An 18,357-nucleotide genomic window follows, 5' to 3' on the forward strand; every position below is an offset into this window, starting at 1 on the left:
ATACGCCGGAACTCAAAAAATTTTTCAAAGGGGGGACCCCATGAAATTTCAGGAATCGAATTCGTATTTTGGATGCCAAACATCTTTAAAATGCATGAAACGTCAAGATTTTATGTTATTTCGAAAAAATTTTTTTTATATAAATCGACTTTTTGGGACCGATTTCGCACCTTTTTTCAGTTCTGGCTGTTTTTTCTTTTACAAAATTTTAGAACTCGAATAATGATTTCTTTCTTTTTTTGTATATAGTTGTCATGTCATGTATAATAATAAAATGTAATATATGCATTTGAAAGCTTTTAATGAATATAAACAACGCAGACATTCTCGTGTTCATGATTGAGAAAGGCACAATTGCACCGCTAGGTGGGTATAAAACAGGTTTTTTACGTATTATTTTCTTAGAATATTAAAAATCATGTTAAAAAGTTTATGTAAAAACTTGGGAGTGGATATCAAAATACTTTGCGAGATATTACAATTATAAACTTAACTCAAGGCAATTTTACACAAAACGCCCAGTGATAAGCCTGTTATAATTGAAATATCTCGTGAAATACTTTGAGTTATATTCTGAGATTTTTACATAATCTTCTTAATATAATTATGATACCAAAAAACATTGTTTTCAGGGCGACTTTAAAAAACTTATTTGCTTCTAACACTTGGATACCACCAAAAAAGTATTAAATTTGCGGATTGCGAGTAATTCCACGTCAGATTTACAACTAGTTAGTTCCCTCAAATTTATTTTGCATTCTTTAGCTAAAAATTATTGACAAGAATTTTAAGCTTTGGCTGAATTTGATATGTTTCGCAAGTTATGAGTGTGGTGAATAAAACCTTCCATTTTTTTTGAAATTTTCCGCGAAACTCAAAAAAACGTCTGTTCGCGAATAAATTATTTTCCGAAAGAAAGAAAATATTTCCAAGGCCTACTTTTACCAGTGAGCCGTTTTTCCGTTCTTCCCGTTACCTCATTTTCTCTCGCATTCTCATTTCATACGTACTCTCTCATTGAAACACTCACAACCATGGCAACATTCATAGCAAGAAAAGTACCGTTTACGAATTGGCCTCTCAGAACTCTCACATCGCTTGTCAAGGCGAAGGGTTACCAGACGACTGACCGGATGAATGCACTCACCAAATACATAGTCAATCTTGCGAGAGAAAGAGACGCGAAATGTGGCAATACTATCACGCAAATAAACAAGCTTGTTGTGAATTGGGCTATGCGGAACGTGTGATATGTAAAAGTAAAACAACTCAATTTCGCGTTAGGTTTCGGTACAATTTGTATGTATTGTCTATCCCGAGATAAACTAGCATTTCGTCGATTTGTTACTATATGTGACACAAATAAGTGCGAACGAAACAAAAATAAACATCAAACCGTTTTTTTTGCTTGAACTAATGCAAAGTGAACATGCGCGTAATTCGGCGCACGGCTTGGCGCATGGCTGAAACGTCACGATGTGGATTTTAGAAAAGATTCGCAATATTGCCTCTCATAAATTTAAAAGTGTCTGTTATTCTCACGTCTTTTATTTTACGCTCACTGTTTACATCACTACAATGAGTTTTTGAACTTTATAAAATATTTTATACAATTTCATAAATTTAATAAAATTGAACATTTTTCAATCCCTGATAATTTAGAAACTATTAGATTAGTGGAAAAAACATTAGATAATAAAGGTTGCGTTTTCGCAAGATCTCACCGGAATTTTCTTTTGAAATGTTAGAAACAAATATTTTTTTAGAGCAGAGACAGAATATTTTTTTTTTGCAATTTCAAATAATTTATAATTCAATCGGAAAGATTGTGTGAAAATTTTAGAATGGGACCCGAAGTAGGGGAGCCCGGGGCTAGTTGGCGGTTGGGGTAAGTTGGCGGAACCCCCTTTTCTCCATTTCTATTAGATATAAAGTGCTGTCACTCGTTGTGTATCTCAAGTAATGTGAAACGCATTATCCAATGTGTTTTTGTTGCGAAACATTATGTTTTGTAGAAGCTGTTGGCGATGTTGTGTTTTTGAGCATACATTGTAAATTTTCTTAATTTTAAACATTTTGTTTTATTTAAGGTGGTTTTCTATCTATTCCCCGAACGATTATATTTTTCGATAGTACGTGAAAAGAGCTTTCAGCGTCCGTATAGATTTTATACTTATTCATACTCAAAAGTAATTTTTTAAATTCTTTTTTATAAAATATGCGGTTGGGGCAAATTGGCGGTACTATTTATAGTGCGAAAATAGTCACCATATATTTTTATTTCTGAAATTCACTTCACAATAAGAGAAATTTTTTCTTGTGTCTCTCGTCAATGCAGGGGACAATTATTTCAGCTAATCGCCTGAAGAATTTCGAAAATTTGCTTTAGAATATGGAGTACGCGTCGAAGTCAAAATGACGGGGTATTGAGACTGAAATATAATGAAAAGTGTCGAATACTATACAGTTTTATTGAAATGACAATCGGCACATTTCATATGGACTACTTATGTAATTGTATTTTCATTGGATTGCTTATTTTTGGCAGTCCGCCAACTTACCCCGATGCTGGGGTAAGTTGGCGGCTTTTTCGCGTCACATATTTTTGTCTCAAGAAATGAAGACAACGTATCAAACATTTTAATAAAATTCAGAGATGTTGCCAACATTCTACCCTTTCATGCAACGTGTTCTATTTTACAAGATCTACCAAAATCAAAGCGGTAAAAAACGAAAACTGAAAACACCGCCAACTAGCCCCGGTCTCTCCTATTTTATGAGATATTTCAATTATAACAGGCCTGTCACTGGGCGTTTTGTGTAAAATTGCCTTGCTTCAAGTTTATAATTGAAATATCTCGCAAAGTATTTTGATATCCACTCCTAAATTTTTACACGGACTCTGTAATATGTAATATGATACTTATTCAAAGAAAATATTAAACAAAAAAAATTTGGTCCAGCTTTTAAAAAATTCAATTTGTTTCAAATAATTGCAAATTTCATAAGTTATACACAGCAAAAAATTTTTTTTTTGTAAAATCTTTTCGGTAAGCTCATTTGAAAACGTAACTTTTTTTTATTTGTTTTTTTTTTCATATATCGAATCGTTTCCGAGTTATTGGTGATTAAAAAATTGATTAAGCTTCAAAAGTTCAAAAACTAATAACTTGAAATAAATATCATATTCAGCAAAAACAAAAAATACGTGTCAATTATTTTTAGCTAAAGAATGTAAGAAAACATTTTGGAAGGAATCAAAATTTTGGTTGTAAATCTGACTTGGAATGACCCTTATATTGCAAATAAAATGACAATTATATATTGGATTCTTTCTCCGCGAACAATTTAACAAGGTGCCGATTTTTATGTTATAAGCACTGCCGAAATACTTGAAACGACTAGCTTTGTATATCGAATATGCAGCCGATGACGTACACTAATTATGAGAACAAAATTGGAGACAATAAGAAGGAATAGAAAGTAATCTGTCACCTTTTACGTGAATAATCAAGCTCGAATATTTTTATACTCATGAAGAAATATAGTTAACATGACAAGTTGAAAGCATTCGATAGGATTAATTAACTTGATTTCATTAAATTTATTAAGGAGATTAAAAGTAAGTCAATAAATATGACAAACATATTGTCGGTGTTAAGTCCGATTGGACTAAGTGACATTGTATTGATTTCGAGAAAAACGAGTTTAAAGCTTAAATCGCAGCATCCTTTACATTATAATTTGAAATTATTTTTTGCTGTAATTCTTGCTTATTGTAACATATTTCAAATCATCTAAAAGTGGAATGTAGTCTTAGTCCGGTCTGACCCAACACCGACCATATATTCTTCGTGCTAACTGCTGCAAATTGGTAAATAGCTTCTGATTCTTTTCGCGGTTCTCAACTCCTAATATATGAATCAACAGTCATCATTTCACTCAGACAAGACCATGCGTATTCCCCACGCACATTAAATGCCCCGTGGATTAGTTTCCTAGTTGGTCAAATAAATACTAAACAAACAAAGAAATTAGTTTGATCGGTCGGCGAATACGTGCTCCCTTTCAATGCCATCAAATCAAAGAACATTTAAAATTACATACGACAAAATATGTGCAATTCTGATTATAATAAAACCTACTTAATTATTTGCAATAAAATAACATCAGGGAAATTAGTTGCATACCCAAGATAGTTCATTTTCAAAGATAGCACTGTTGATGATTCATCTTATAAAATAGGTGATAAGGGACGTGGACGAAAATAGCTGACCACCACCAATTTTTGAGAGCTCGATTGATTGATTCGATTAATCGACCCAGATAATTGATTAAGATCAATAATCGATTAGGGAAGAAATCTTAGTTCGCCAACAAAAAAGGTCGCTGGGTACATTTTGTCTTTTTACCGTGAGCACATCCTTCATGAATTATGCTGTTGATTAATTGATATCAGCTAATCGATTTTCTCGATTATACCAAAAGCGTATAATCGATTAATGATTTTTCGATTATTTTAAAGATTATTTGCGTTAATAATAATAAATACATCACTACATATGTTATCAATCAAAATACGCTGTGTTACATAGCGGTACTTTCTGAACCCCAGCTCGACCGAATTGACATTTGGTGCGCTCTTTGTTTGCTTTGCTGATCAGCTATTCTTTAGAAAACCTGTTAACAGCTGATCAGCCAAGAAAAAACAAAGAGCGCAGCAAATGCCATTCCGGCCGAGCAGGGGCTTGGAAAGTACCGCTATGTAACGCAGCGCGTACTGCTTCATTGATTAATAAAGAGTTACGCTGTGGCCATAACGTGTCGGCTTAGTGAGCAAATGTGCTGGTAGCAAGAGAGCGTTGAGCACACATTGAGATGTTTGAAGTTTTGTATTTTAATACGCATACTGACATATCATACTTTTATACTACCGCCCTCCCCTTAAGCTTAAAAGCGGTTTGCTTGCCTCGCAATTCAAACGTCAAAACGGCACAATACCAATTCAGCCGGGTAAGTCTATAGCGATATCCACATTCTTTTGCAGAGCCACAGTAGCACAAATGCAGTACTTTTGGATAGCCGGTGCACATAACACGGCCACCACAAATCTTAAACGAGTGTTATCTCGAATTGAAGTAATGTGAGTGAACAATCTTTTCGTTTTTTTGTGCGTTTTTGGGATTTTTGCATCGAAGTAACTTTGTGGTTTATTGACTAATCCATGCGTAATTGGGTTAGTGCGAGATTGAGGTGCAATTTTTGCCAAATGAGGTTAAATCAGGTGGAGAATCGCTGTGTGTGTCTTATTTCGTGTACATATATGTCTATACACATTGCATCAGTGTTGGTATCCTAGACGTCAAATAAGTTGATAACAGCTGATTATAATTGAATCACAAACAAATAGACTTGCAACTAGCATTCGTCCTTTGACACTTCTGATATGGCGAAATGAACTTTCATTCCGATTGCTTCACACACTTAATCAGATTCGAGCTTTTGGCGTGAAAGAGGAAATGGACATGCTGTTCACAGCCCAACATGTAGAGTATTTTAGCACTGATAACTATGGCTAATTGATAAGGTTCAACGAGCAGCTTTTCAAACCGGCAGAGTTTAGGCTGGTTTTGGACCTCTAGATGAATGCAGGTAAGATTCGTTTGTTTGATAGTTTTATGGAGCTAACGGAAATAACCAATGTTTATTCTATTTTCGATTAAATGTGATGATTTAGGAAGAGCATTTTGCTTTACGAGAAAAAAGCATTACAAGTGAAGTGTCTTGAAGTGATCCTGTACCTATTTAAATTCTCAATTAATGATAATGGAATTTAACAATGGATCAGGATCTTCTAAACCGGTCCGCACGATTGGCTCTTGTCAGCAGGACAACGCGTACACCCAAGTACATACAAGGCTAGGCGAGTTTGCTGAATACTTCGTTGGAATGATGGAAGACAAACTAGGTGCCTATTCCATGCTCGTCCAAGGAGAAGTAACAAAACATGGTAAATGGTCAGATACATTATCAGAACAAATTGGGCAAGGTGTTGGCAAAGTCGCTGGTGGACTTTTAGGTTTACTAATTGGTTCGCTGGCGTCAGGGGCAAACATCGGTGGACAGGTAGGAAAAGCAGGAGGAAAGAAATTGGGAGGTAAACTAGGCGAAAAATATCACCAGAAAAAAGTTAATAATCTATTGGATCTTATTGAGTTTTTCAAGAAACATCCGGCTGAATTAAGGAAGGAATTAGTAGAAGCAGGGTTTGATATTTTTCAAAGTTTCGAAATGCAATTCATGAGAGTCACTACCGAGCTAGGACCGAGTAAAGCAGTTCAGCTATTGGCAAAGGATGCCGTAAATAGGGCGATTGATCACATGGCGAACAGAAAGGGCGCTTCGCTAGTGGAAGGTGTTCTTTTAGGTAGTTCTAAAAGAGAAGACGTATGCAGTATAACCTCTGGATTTCAAATCAAATATGAACATTACCTAAATAGCAGGATTTGGAATACTGCAAATCTCTACGATAAAGTCGGTTTGTTAGTAACACAAAATGGTAAAACTATTTTCTACAAGAAAACATCTGAAGGTGATACGGGTAAATATGGCTACCGTCGCCTTCTTATGAACGAATGCTTTAACAATCTAAAATATAAATATGAGAGGGACAATATAGCAGAAAGTAAAAGTGTCCAATTCACGGGCTACAATTATATTTTAGAAAGAGAAGATTTCTTGAAAGCAGTGGCAAAGATACTCGGAGAAATTAATCGAAAGAATAAGGATCCTGAGATGAGAAAGGAAGAAATAATAAACGTAATAGAAGAGGTTAAGAAGGATTTGTTGGAGAACGTAAGTGATTTGAAAAAAATATGCCGGGGATTAGCAGAAGACCGCACGATATTGGAGGGAATAGAGATAGATCTCAAAAGTTTGAGAATTGAAGAGTGCTTTAAAGAGTTTCAAAAACATTTTGAAACAGTAAAACGAGAACATCAAGTAATTTTACAAAATTTGAAGGAAGGCTTTCATGGTGCTAGTGAAGAACGTGCAAATATAGCAGAAGCGAATGAAAAAGGACATGCAATTACACATGCTGGTATGGAGAAATTGGAAAGTAAGATAGCAAAGGTTGAAGAAATTGTAAAACAGAAAATAGTTTACAATAGGCAATCCATTTGGTTTGATGCAAAGCAACCAGTAGAACTGTTTACCGGTAGAAAAGAAGAGTTGTTGGAGTTACATAAAAGGTTGACGGAGAATGCAGCTAACGATAGGGTAACTGTAATAACACAAATGACTTCCATTAGTGGCTTGGGAGGAATAGGAAAAACTGAGCTAGCCAGAAAATATATCCATCGGTATAGTAACTATTATGACGGCAACATCGTATGGATTAATGCTGAAAATGAGGCATCCCTTATTGACTCTTTTCGTAGATTAGCTCAGGACAAGTTGGAAATTAGCTTGAAAAATGTAGACAAGGAAGATAGAAATATAGCGGTCATTGTAGACATGGTATATCTTCGATTCGCTAGTGGAAAAAGTCTCTTTATTTTCGACAATGCAGAGAAAAATGATTATTTCATTCGATTTTTACCGCGTAGAGCACGTTGTCCTCAGGATAAAATGCCTTATATTTTGGTCACTTCTCGCATTCGAGAATGGGAAAGAGGAATTGAGGTTCTGGAACTAAGTGATCTAAAGATAAAAGATGCCATCGATTTCGTCAAAAAAGGATTGCGTATACCTGCACATGACGAATCTCAAGATGAAGAAATACAAAAATTAGTAGAAACATTGCAACTGTTTCCTTTAGCGATACAGCAAGCAATAGCATACATTGAAGATCAACGAGTAATGGAGGAGGAATTTAGCATTGGAAACTACCTTGAAAAGTATAGACAGAAGCAAATGGATCTACTGAACTGTGATTTATTCGTTGGAATTGACAACGACTATGCCAAAACAACTGCCACAACTTGGAATATTACAATCGACACTATCTGTGATAAGCAGTATGGAAAATTAGCCATTAAAATTTTGGATATCATTGCCTATCTATCGCCAGAAAACATAGGTAGAGACATGTTCTTAAGTTTAGCAGACGGTGATGGAGATATTCTAAAATCGTCTGTACGTTTACTTGTAAAATATTCCATGATAAACGGTCAAAAGAAGCAGACCCTATTAAGTATTCACAGATTAGTACAAGATGTGATCAGATTGAAATTGAAGTCTCTCGAGAAAGAGGAAGAAACATTACGAGCGGCTATGAATTTACTCAAGAATGCAAGTGCCGATCATATAGTTATTGTTTGGAATTATGCAAGCAAATATCCCAAACTAATCAAAGATTTTGACCAGGAGCTCACCAATACCTACGGCTATCGTACTGCTACTGTTATTCACATGTTAGCCGAAAATGGCAGTCACGAGGCAATTGAACAGATACTGATACATGCATCCAATGCCGAAGAATGTATCGATGCCGTAGACAAATATAAAAGGACTCCACTCTACATTGCTGCTGAGAATGGCTATGTGGATGTGGTAGAACTTCTCGCCAGCAGGGGAGCGAAGCTGGATTTCAAGTCTACAATTGTGTACGCTTCATTAAGTGGTAGAATGTCTACAGGCTGGACAGGTTTTGGTTTTGCTAGCAATTATGGCTATACAAATGACCTCGTACACCTCCCTGATGAAGGGGCCAAAATTGATCTAAGCTCAACTTTTATTTTCGGTGCATTAGAAACGAAAATGGCTACAGGTTGGACTCCATTGCATATTGCTTCTTTTAATGGCCATTTAAATGTAGTGGAGGTTCTCGACAGTAAAAGCAATGAACTTCGGAACATCCGAGACAATCTTGGCAATACGCCGTTGGGTCTAGCCGTTAATGCTGGTCACATACAAGTCGTTCGTTATTTCAGTCCCAACGATGATGCCAGCTTGTTACAAATTGTGGTTCAAATGGATGGCGTGAATACCGTTAAACGTTTAGTAGAAAAAAATGTTGATATATTAAAGGCGAAGCTAGGATCTGAGACCGCTTTACATTTAGCTGTGTATGCTGGAAAGCTGGAGACCGTCGAATATCTTGTAAATAAAATGAAAGAGCTTCGGTATGAATTGAGAGACGGCATTGATCACCCTGGAACTGATGGTTGCACACCAATGTCAGCTGCTGCAACAATCGGCCATTTGAAAATAGTGCAACTTCTATTGAATGAAGGTGCTAATCTCTATGCTTGTAAAAAAGATGGCTGGTCAGCGCTACATACTGCTGCTCAAAGTGGCCGGCTGCAAGTTGTGAAATATCTAATAGAAAAACAGAAGTTTGATATCAATTTCCTTGATATCAAGCTGGATACTGCTTTGCATACAGCTGCTTTTCACGGAAGGTTGAAAGTTGTTGATTATCTGCTAACGAAAAAAGCGGATTTTAATCTAATAGATGCATTGGGAGCAACACCATTGTTTTTAGCATCTCTTCAAAATCACCAAAGGATTGTTGAACTTTTGCTAGAAAAAGGTGCCAATTTGTTCGATACTTCTGATGATAAAACGTTGTACGGTAAACTTAATTTTACAATTCTGCATACCGCCGCAATATATGATAACGTCGAATTGATGAAACATTTAATAGAACACAAGCAAATGGGTAAGGATGTTGGCAAGGCATTCAGTGTAACACCATTACATGTAGCTGCTATTTTCAACAGTTCAAAAGTAATTGCCTACCTAATCGATCAGGAAGCCGATGTTGATGCTCATGTACAGCTTTCCAATGTAAAAACTGTATCAAACTATGTTAAAGATGCTATCGTTTCGAACGGATCATTTTATGGAAATATTGTACAAGTATTAGTCAATATTTGCACTGTTGTTGATGACAATCTTAAGATAACACCAAATATGATTCACAAAATCTGCGACTATCCTGGTCACGAATCACTTTGGGAGAAACAAAGAAGCTATTTGCGCTCATATTTGTTTGATCCATGCGTAATACAATTTGGGAAAACAATCTTAGGGTTAGAGATTGTGAGTAAGCATTTTAGGACTTTACAGGCTTATGTAGAACGAAAGAAAAATTAAAAAAAACAGGTCACAAAAGATGTCTCGAAAGCACATAGGTTCTGATGAGATCATAGCGAAATCATAACACGGTTCGGTGCTGTGCTTTTGCCATATTTTCCCAAAAGTATCGACGTATCTGATAAATCGACACAACCAAAATAAATAAACAACAATGGTTATCATCGATTTTATTTGAATTTAAATAAAATATGAAGAAAAACCACCCTTTAGTAACTTCGATTTCGCTAGCTTCAGTGAATTTTAGTTGGAGGTACTGCAGCAAGTGGCATGTAATGTTGCACCTTATTGCAACGATCACACCCTCCTTGAAATAGGCCCCCCTCTGAGTATCTTAACCCAGCATTAAAAAAATCAAATTTGTATTCTGTATTCCTAGTTTTAAGATAAGCTGTAATTTTTACTCTTTATTGAAACTATTGTCCTTCATCTTGTAAATAGAATTGTATCTCTAGTTTTATGAAATCTGTGAAACTTCTCATACATATTTGTTCCCTCTTTTGTGTACCAAACTATATTGTTAGCTTTAATATAACTGTAAAATATTTCGTAAAAAACTATTACTCCCCCTCTTGTATATCAAACTGAATCCCTTGTTAAAAAAATTTTCATGAAAAAAATCTTTTTCATGAAAATTTTTCCTATTTCTAGTCTTAAGATAGCTCTCTTTTACAAAAAAAATATTTCAACATTGTGACCTCCTAGTTTTAAGATATCCAAAATGTAAAAACAAAAGAGTTTGGCACCGCCAAGCTAACGCATTTATACCTATCAAATAAACGAAATGAATAAAAAAACCCTCCTCCAATATTTGGCACCGAAAATCTGACAAAAATATAATAAAATGCTTTTTCCCAAACCAGTCAAGCGTTTCAATTCGCAATATTGACTGCTTTGCGACCCATACCGATGGATGAGGGAGATGTCAGCTTACAGCTGTTCCGTTCGGGTCCAGGTTCGTACGCAGAATGATCATGGCTTCGGACACCAGAGTCACTAGTTCGTCCGGAGTGATCGGAGATTCGTCAGCGGTACCGAATATAGACTCGAGATACGTCTAATCTTTAGGTAGCTGCAACAGTGAGGCGAGGTTTAGTCGTGATACACAGGGGCGGATCCAAAAAAAAACATCGGAAAGGGGTCCGAAATATCGATTTCGAAATGTTCATTGTACAGAAATATCGATTTCGAAATGTTCATAGACCAATCCCGTTCGCTTGGTAGAAACTGTCGCATGTGGAGCTCAAATAGAAAAAAAAACCTGGTTACCTGGTCATTTTAGTATTACTGTAGCAGGTGCTACAACTGACTTCGTTGGGCTAGAACCAGTTTTACTACAGTTATTAAGGCTATTGACAATTATCGTTCGCACCAAGCCGCCAGTACAAAACAACGATAGTCTTTTCATGGGCAGCAATGCCATTATGCCAGATTTATCTGGCACAGCCAGAGGTTTTTGCAGCTTCCAGATAAAAATACAAACCTCTCAATCTGCCAGATTCATAAATTATAGAAGTTGTTACACACACATTTTGGAAACCGGAGTCACGTATCCCTAAATTTTACAAAAAACCGTTTGATACACGTTCTATGAAGACTAAAATGTACATCACATTTCGGTGATTTTAAGTTCGCTTTCAAGTAGATTTTGCCAGACATTTTTATTTGCACAGCCAGATTTTCTTTGAAAAATATTGGCAACCCTGTTCATGGGAAAGTACTACGCTAGCCAAAACGTAAACACTCGTTCGTCACTTGAGCACACTTACGGCTAATTTCTTCACTTGGATGAAAACCGGTTTTCGTTGAAAACCGGTTTTCGGCTAATTGGTCACCAGCAACCTGAAAACTGATTTTCAGCGAAAACCGGTTTTCATCCGGTGAAGAAATTGGACGTTATTCTTATTTATGCCCAGTTTACATTAGTGCTGGTTGCCATCTGCTGGTGCCAGCATGCTGGCAACCAGCACGCCACCAGCATAATGTAAACGCTTGCCAGCAGCTGGCACCAGCAGATGGCATGCGTTTACATTATGCTGGTAGTGTGCTGGTTGCCAGCATGCTGGCATCAGCAGATGGCAACCAGCACTAATGTCAACGCTACATTAGTTTTTTTTTGACGACGGTCTTTTTGCACTGATTTTGACAAACAAGCACTTGTTGAAAAAGTTATACATCTGACAACATTTTGGCAATGATGATTTTATGTCTGGCTAAAAATTTTCCAAGCTAAACAAAAAAAAGCTTTTTTCGATGTTTACAATATCTTCGAGGTTAAATAAAACAATGTATGCACCTAGAAAATCAGCGGTTCAACTTTTATTTGAAGAATATGAATACTTTAGATTATTTAAAAATGTATAATACAAATAATAAATGCAATCCATCGGGGTCATTCAGGTAAGAAAATGAGAAAGTGGCAAATGATCACAAATCATGATACCGCGGAAGGAGACGTTGGAATAACATATTTTTTCAGCAGCTTCGTCTGATTTTGTACTTGCAAATGACTTCTTCGGTGTCCTCGTCGTCGCCAGAGTGTGGAATTGAAGTTGTGCATTCCTACTAACGTGGTTGCTTAGCTGTTCGACGATCACGTTTGCGCTTCGGAGCATTTTTTTGGATTCCTTTTCCTTGTCTTTTCCGAACAAGTTTTTTTTTCGTTTATCTACTTCAACAACTCTGTTTGACATTTCTTCAGTTGGGGGAAGCCTAAAAATTTCTAAGTTTTCACAAGCTAAGCTTTTCAAGCCACACTCAGAGGAAAATATTAAATTTTATCATATGGATAAATTAGAAACCTTCGATGCTATTATTGGACATGATTCTTTAGAGGAAATGGGAACCATTATCGATACTAAAACCAATACACTAATAATTAACCCGTTCATGGCCATGTTGTTTGTGGACAACAACGTTTTTAAACAGCTATAACTCTTACAGTTACAAGGATCAGCTCTAGAGCTGAAGTTATTGCAATTAGTCTGATTGGATTCCGATGGAGCAGTGTTGCCAGGGACAGAATACGTTGACGACGGAAAATGATTGTGCCAATCTCCTGCATAGTTTTGTGTTGGTTTGTGTATTTGAAGCGATTTTCTGTAGTGATTCTTCGTATATATCGCGATTTTGTTTACATCACAGTGGATTACCCCACTAAATTTGAAACCCAACGCAGGCCAATAGCGAAAAGTGCTTCCCACACGTCAAAAAGGCGGATAGAAAGTAGCAATGAATTCTGCATGCAAAACATGTGACTTTCTTGTTAATGGGATCGAGAAAATTACATGTCGTGGCAATTGTGGATCGGGTTTTCCCCGCACTTGCATTCCTGGTATGCAGCGATCTTCTCTGGACTTGTTGTCAGGATTCAATAAGAACTTGTACTGGCTGTGCGACAATTGTGCTTGCAGTTTCAACAAGTGGATGGAGCAAACCGATTCCGCTGCTTCCATCGTGGACATTAAAAAATTGTGCGAGGCAGTAGATAACCTGAACAAAGTCGTGTCTAATCTCTGCAACCGCATTGAGACACATTTTCCGGCAAATTCTGGTTCTGTAGCTCAAAGGGGGCTGTGTATCAAGCGACTTACGGGGTATTTACCTACTCCAAAAAGAAGTGACCCAAGAATGCCTGGGAATAAGCAATACACCCAAAGCGATCTTGTTGGTTAAGAAGGACTGACAAAGCTCCATTTTGTTTCCTTCCGATAGATTTCGTCAATAGGTCACATCGGACTCCGAGATGCATCGCCGCTTGTAATATGGAAGCCCTCGATCCCTCCGCCATAGTCCAGCTACTGCAGCCAGCGTTCACCAGTCGTCCCGGTCCTGTGTGCGGGAGTGGCAAAAGAGTCTTCCGAGCTTCATACTGCGGCAAGTACGATGTATTTCGAAACTTTCTAGCACCGAAATATTCTTCGATTCCAGCTCACCGTCAATTGCCAAAGTTCCTATCGGTATCAGACGTCACCTTCCATGCCAGCGACCCGCAGTCGTTTAGGAGTGGTACCTAGACCAACTGCATCGAGTACAACCTCGGTTTCCCGTTTTCCCGGTCACCGGGACGCACACTTGCTACCAGTCCTGAGGAAGCCCTTAGTCCCCCCAATCGCAGTCGAGCCCCTCCAGCCAGCGACCAGCAGCCGTCCCGGTCCTATGGTGGAGTTGGGACAAGGGGTCTTCCGCAAACCTATAGCAGGCAAGTATGAAGCATCTGTGAGCTCTTTTTTGCCTCAAAACTCTTCGATTTCCAGCTTTGGACAACGACGAGACAAGCTGCTACTATACTATCAAAACGTTGGTGGTATCAATTCAACCGGAGCCTTGCAGTCTCCGATAACAGTTTTGATATCATCGTCTTCGTCGAAACGTGGTTAAACGATGACACGCTTTCGTGAAGTGTTCGGTACTGGATATGAGGTTTTTCGTTGCGACCGGAACACTAGTAATAGCCGTAAATCTACCGGAGGTGGTGTATTAGTCTGCTACAACTTAATCGCAGAATGAAGGCACGAGTTGTTGAGAAGACTTGCTGGGATTGCCTCGAACAAGTCCGGACGATAATCGAGCTTGGCGAGCGTAAGTTGTACTTGTGTGCGTTGTACGTCCCACCCGACCGAGTCCGTGACATCGAATATGTTGACGCGCACTGCAGCTCAGTTTTTACCATCCTCGAAGACGCTAAATCGGTTGATGAGATCATCGTACTAGGAGATTTCAATCTCCCCAGCATATCGTGGAGATCTTCCCGCAATGGATTTCTTTACTTGTATTCCGATCACTCCGTTCTTCACTCAGGGGCGGTGGGGCTTCTTGACAGCTACAGCTCGGCTGGACCCCGAAGATGTTCAAACATTTTCCAACGTTTTGGGTTATGTCATTGACAGGCACGTCCCGAAGACAGTTCATCATCAACAAATCGACCTTCCTTGGCAAACGAGCACGAGGCGACGGCTGAAGTCCATTAAGAGAGCTGCTCTGCGGAGGTTTACCAAGTATCGCACAATTCCACTTAGAAACTATTACGTCAGTCTCAACCTTGCTTATAAACGAGCTAGTCAGGATTGTTTCTTTCGATATCAGCAAAACATTCAGCGTCATCTCAGGTCGCACCCAAAAAGTTTCGGGAAATATGCGAATGAGCAGCGCAAGGAATCCGGATTGCCGTTGTCTATGACTTTCAACGGCTGCACAGCTACCACATCCCAAGATATGTGCAGAATTTTTTTTGGCGAAATTCGGGAATGTGTTCACAGATGAGGCCTTGACAGTAGATCAAATTGAAGTCGCTGTTAGTCAAGTTCCGGTTGTGAGCCAAAATCTAAGCGCTATCGATGTTCATGAAACGATGATTACCAGAGCTTGTTCTTGGTAGAAATCGTCTTTCAATCCGGGACCCGATGGCTTCCCTTCAGTACTTTTGATAAGGCACATCGATGTTTTAGCGACTCTGCTTCCTCGCATCTTTAGAGCATCTATTGCCAGAGGCATCTTTCCATCCTGCTGGAAGTCCGCGAATATGTTCCAATACCATAAAAAAGGTAATAAGAGAGACGTCAGTGATTACTGGGGAATTACTTCATTGAGTGCTGTCTCGAAGTTGTTCGAGCTGGTGATTATGGAACCTCTTCAGGCTCTCTGCAAGCAGTAGCTAAGTGACGATCAACATGGTTTCACGTCTGGGCGTTCGACAACGACTAACCTGCTTTGCCTGACATCCTACATAACAGAGAGTATGGAACGTCGCGCTCAAGCCGATGTTATCTAGACAGACCAATCTACTGCTTTTGACAAAGTGAACCATGGCATAACAATCGCTAAAATGGAGAGATTTGGAATTAACGGTAGTCTGTCGCAGTTGTTTCGATCCTACCTTTCAGGTCGAGAAATAGTGGTTGTCATTGGAGATTGTCAGGCACCCTCATTTACTTCTACATCAGGAGTACCCCAGGGAATTCATTTGGGACCGCTGATGTTTCTGCTTTACTTCAAAGACACTCATCTAGTTCTGAAGATTCCACGCCTGTCCTTCGCAGACGATCTCAAGATGTTTCTTCTCATCCGCTCTACTGAAGATTGTAGATTACTCCAACGACAGTTTGAAACCTTCGCTGACTGGTGTAACACGAACCGTATGTGTGTAAATCCAAAGAAGTGCTCGGTGATATCGTTCTCACGAAAAAAGATCCCGTCCGTCTGCCAAGTTACGAAAGCCGGTGCCAGCTGATTAATTTGGAATCCCTGCTTGTTCGAAGCTTTGTTCGTTGCTGATACTTTGCGAGGTCATTTGGATTGCCCAGCCATCTTCGAGCAAATTAACATAAATGTCGCACCTCGAACAACGCGTAACAACCTCATGCTCCGATTGCCATTTCGACGCTCTAATTATAGCATGCACTAGGCCATTACTGGCCTACAATCGAGTCGCATCAGCTTTCGACTTTAATTTGTCTCGCTCAAATCTACGTCTACGATTTAACTGATTCCTTCATTGTAGATTTTTTCTCTCTGTATTGTTATTATTTTTATCAAAGTTTTTAACGATATGACTGTTAGCAATAAGTATAGCATTAAGACATCATTGGCGCTTGGAAATGCCTGTTGGTGTATATATGACAAGTACAAATACAAATACAAATTATTCGCGCGCGTTGTTAAGATAACTGAAGCGGATTTTAAACGGTATAAAATAAGTACCACCGAAATACCTGACACGACTTGCTTTGTATATCGAATATGCAACCGATGACGCTAATTTTTCACTAATTACTAGAACAAGTTTGGAAACAATAAGAACGAAAAGAAACTAACCTGTCACCTTTTTCGTGAATAATCAAGCTAGAATATGTTTATACTCATAAAGAACTATAGTTAACATGACAAGTTGAAAGCATTCAATACAACGAGAACAATTAATTAACTTGATTTAATGAAATTAATTAATGAGACTAAAAGTAAGTCAATGAGTATGACAATAAACCATATGGTCGGTGTTAAGTCAGACCGGACTAAGTGACATTGTATTGATTTCGAGAAAAACGAGTTTAAAGCTTGCATTGCTGCATCCTTTACATTATAGTTTGAAATTAATTTTTGCAATAATTCTTGCTTATTGTAACATATTTCAAATCAGCTAAAAGTCGAATGTAACTGAAGAAATTCTTTATCCGGTGCTATGATTATTTTATTTTTTTATGGATTCTTCGTGCTGATATAACTGCTGCAAATTGGTAAATAGCTTCTAATTCTTCTCACGATTCTTAACTCCTAATATATGAATCAACAGTCATCATTTCACTCAGACAAGACCATGTGTATTCCCCACGCACATTAAATGCCCCGTGGATTAGTTCCTTAGTTGGTCAAATAAACACTAAACAAACAAAGAAATTAGTTTGATCAGTCGGCGGATACGTTTTCCCTTTCAATGCCATCAAATCAAAGAACATTTAAAATTACATACGACAAAATATGTGCAATTCTGAATATAATAAAACCTACTTAATTATTTGCAATAAATTAAGATCAGGGAAATTAGTTGCATAACCAAGACAGTTCATTTTCAAAGATAGCACTGTTGACGATTCATCTTATGAAATCGGTGATAAGGGACGCGGACGAAAATAGCTGACCACCACCAATTTTTGAGAGTTCGATTGATTGATTCGATTAATCGACCCAGATAATTGATTAAGATCAATAATTGATTAGGTAAGAAATCTTAGTTTGCCAACAAAAAAAATCGCTGGGTACATTTTGAAATTTTGACAGCGCTTGTCATTTTTTGTTGTGATTTTCATATTTACCGTTAGCACATCCTTCATGAATTATGCTGTTGATTAATTGATATCAGCTAATCGATTTTCTAGATTATACCAAAAGCGTATAATCGATTAATGATTTTTCGATTATTTTAGAGATTATTTGCATTAATCGAGTAAAAAATACATCACTACATATATTATCAAGCAATATACGCTGTATTACATAGCGGTACTTTCTGAGCCCCAGCTCGACCGAATTGACATTTGGTGCGCTCATTGTTTGCTTTGCTGATCAGCTGTTCTTAAGAAAACCTGTTAACAGCTGATCAGCCAAGAAAAAACAAAGAGCGCAGCAAATGCCATTCTGGCCGAGCAGGGGCTTGGAAAGTACCGCTATGTAACGCAGCGCGTACTGCTTCATTGATTCATACAGAGTTACGCAGTGGTCATAACGTGTCGGCTTAGTGAGCAAATGTGCTGGTAGCAA

General features: G+C 37.9%; 1 protein-coding gene across 1 annotated transcript; it reads left to right on the forward strand.

Moving 5' to 3' along the window:
- Positions 1 to 5,010: 5,010 nt before the first annotated feature.
- Positions 5,011 to 10,903, forward strand: LOC131692068 (uncharacterized). Its single transcript, XM_058978921.1, has 3 exons — positions 5,011 to 5,143; positions 5,493 to 5,652; positions 5,738 to 10,903. Exon 3 carries the CDS (start codon positions 5,821 to 5,823, stop codon positions 10,102 to 10,104), a length of 4,284 nt encoding a protein of 1,427 aa, XP_058834904.1. The 5' UTR covers positions 5,011 to 5,143; positions 5,493 to 5,652; positions 5,738 to 5,820; the 3' UTR covers positions 10,105 to 10,903.
- Positions 10,904 to 18,357: the final 7,454 nt, after the last annotated feature.

Source organism: Topomyia yanbarensis, chromosome 3, assembly GCF_030247195.1.
Source record: "Topomyia yanbarensis strain Yona2022 chromosome 3, ASM3024719v1, whole genome shotgun sequence".
NCBI classification, from domain to species: Eukaryota; Metazoa; Arthropoda; class Insecta; order Diptera; family Culicidae; genus Topomyia; species Topomyia yanbarensis.

Coding starts and splice junctions, on each gene's coding strand:
- LOC131692068 (XM_058978921.1), top strand. CDS start 5,821: ATGATAATGGAATTTAACAATGGATCAGGATCTTCTAAACCGGTCCGC.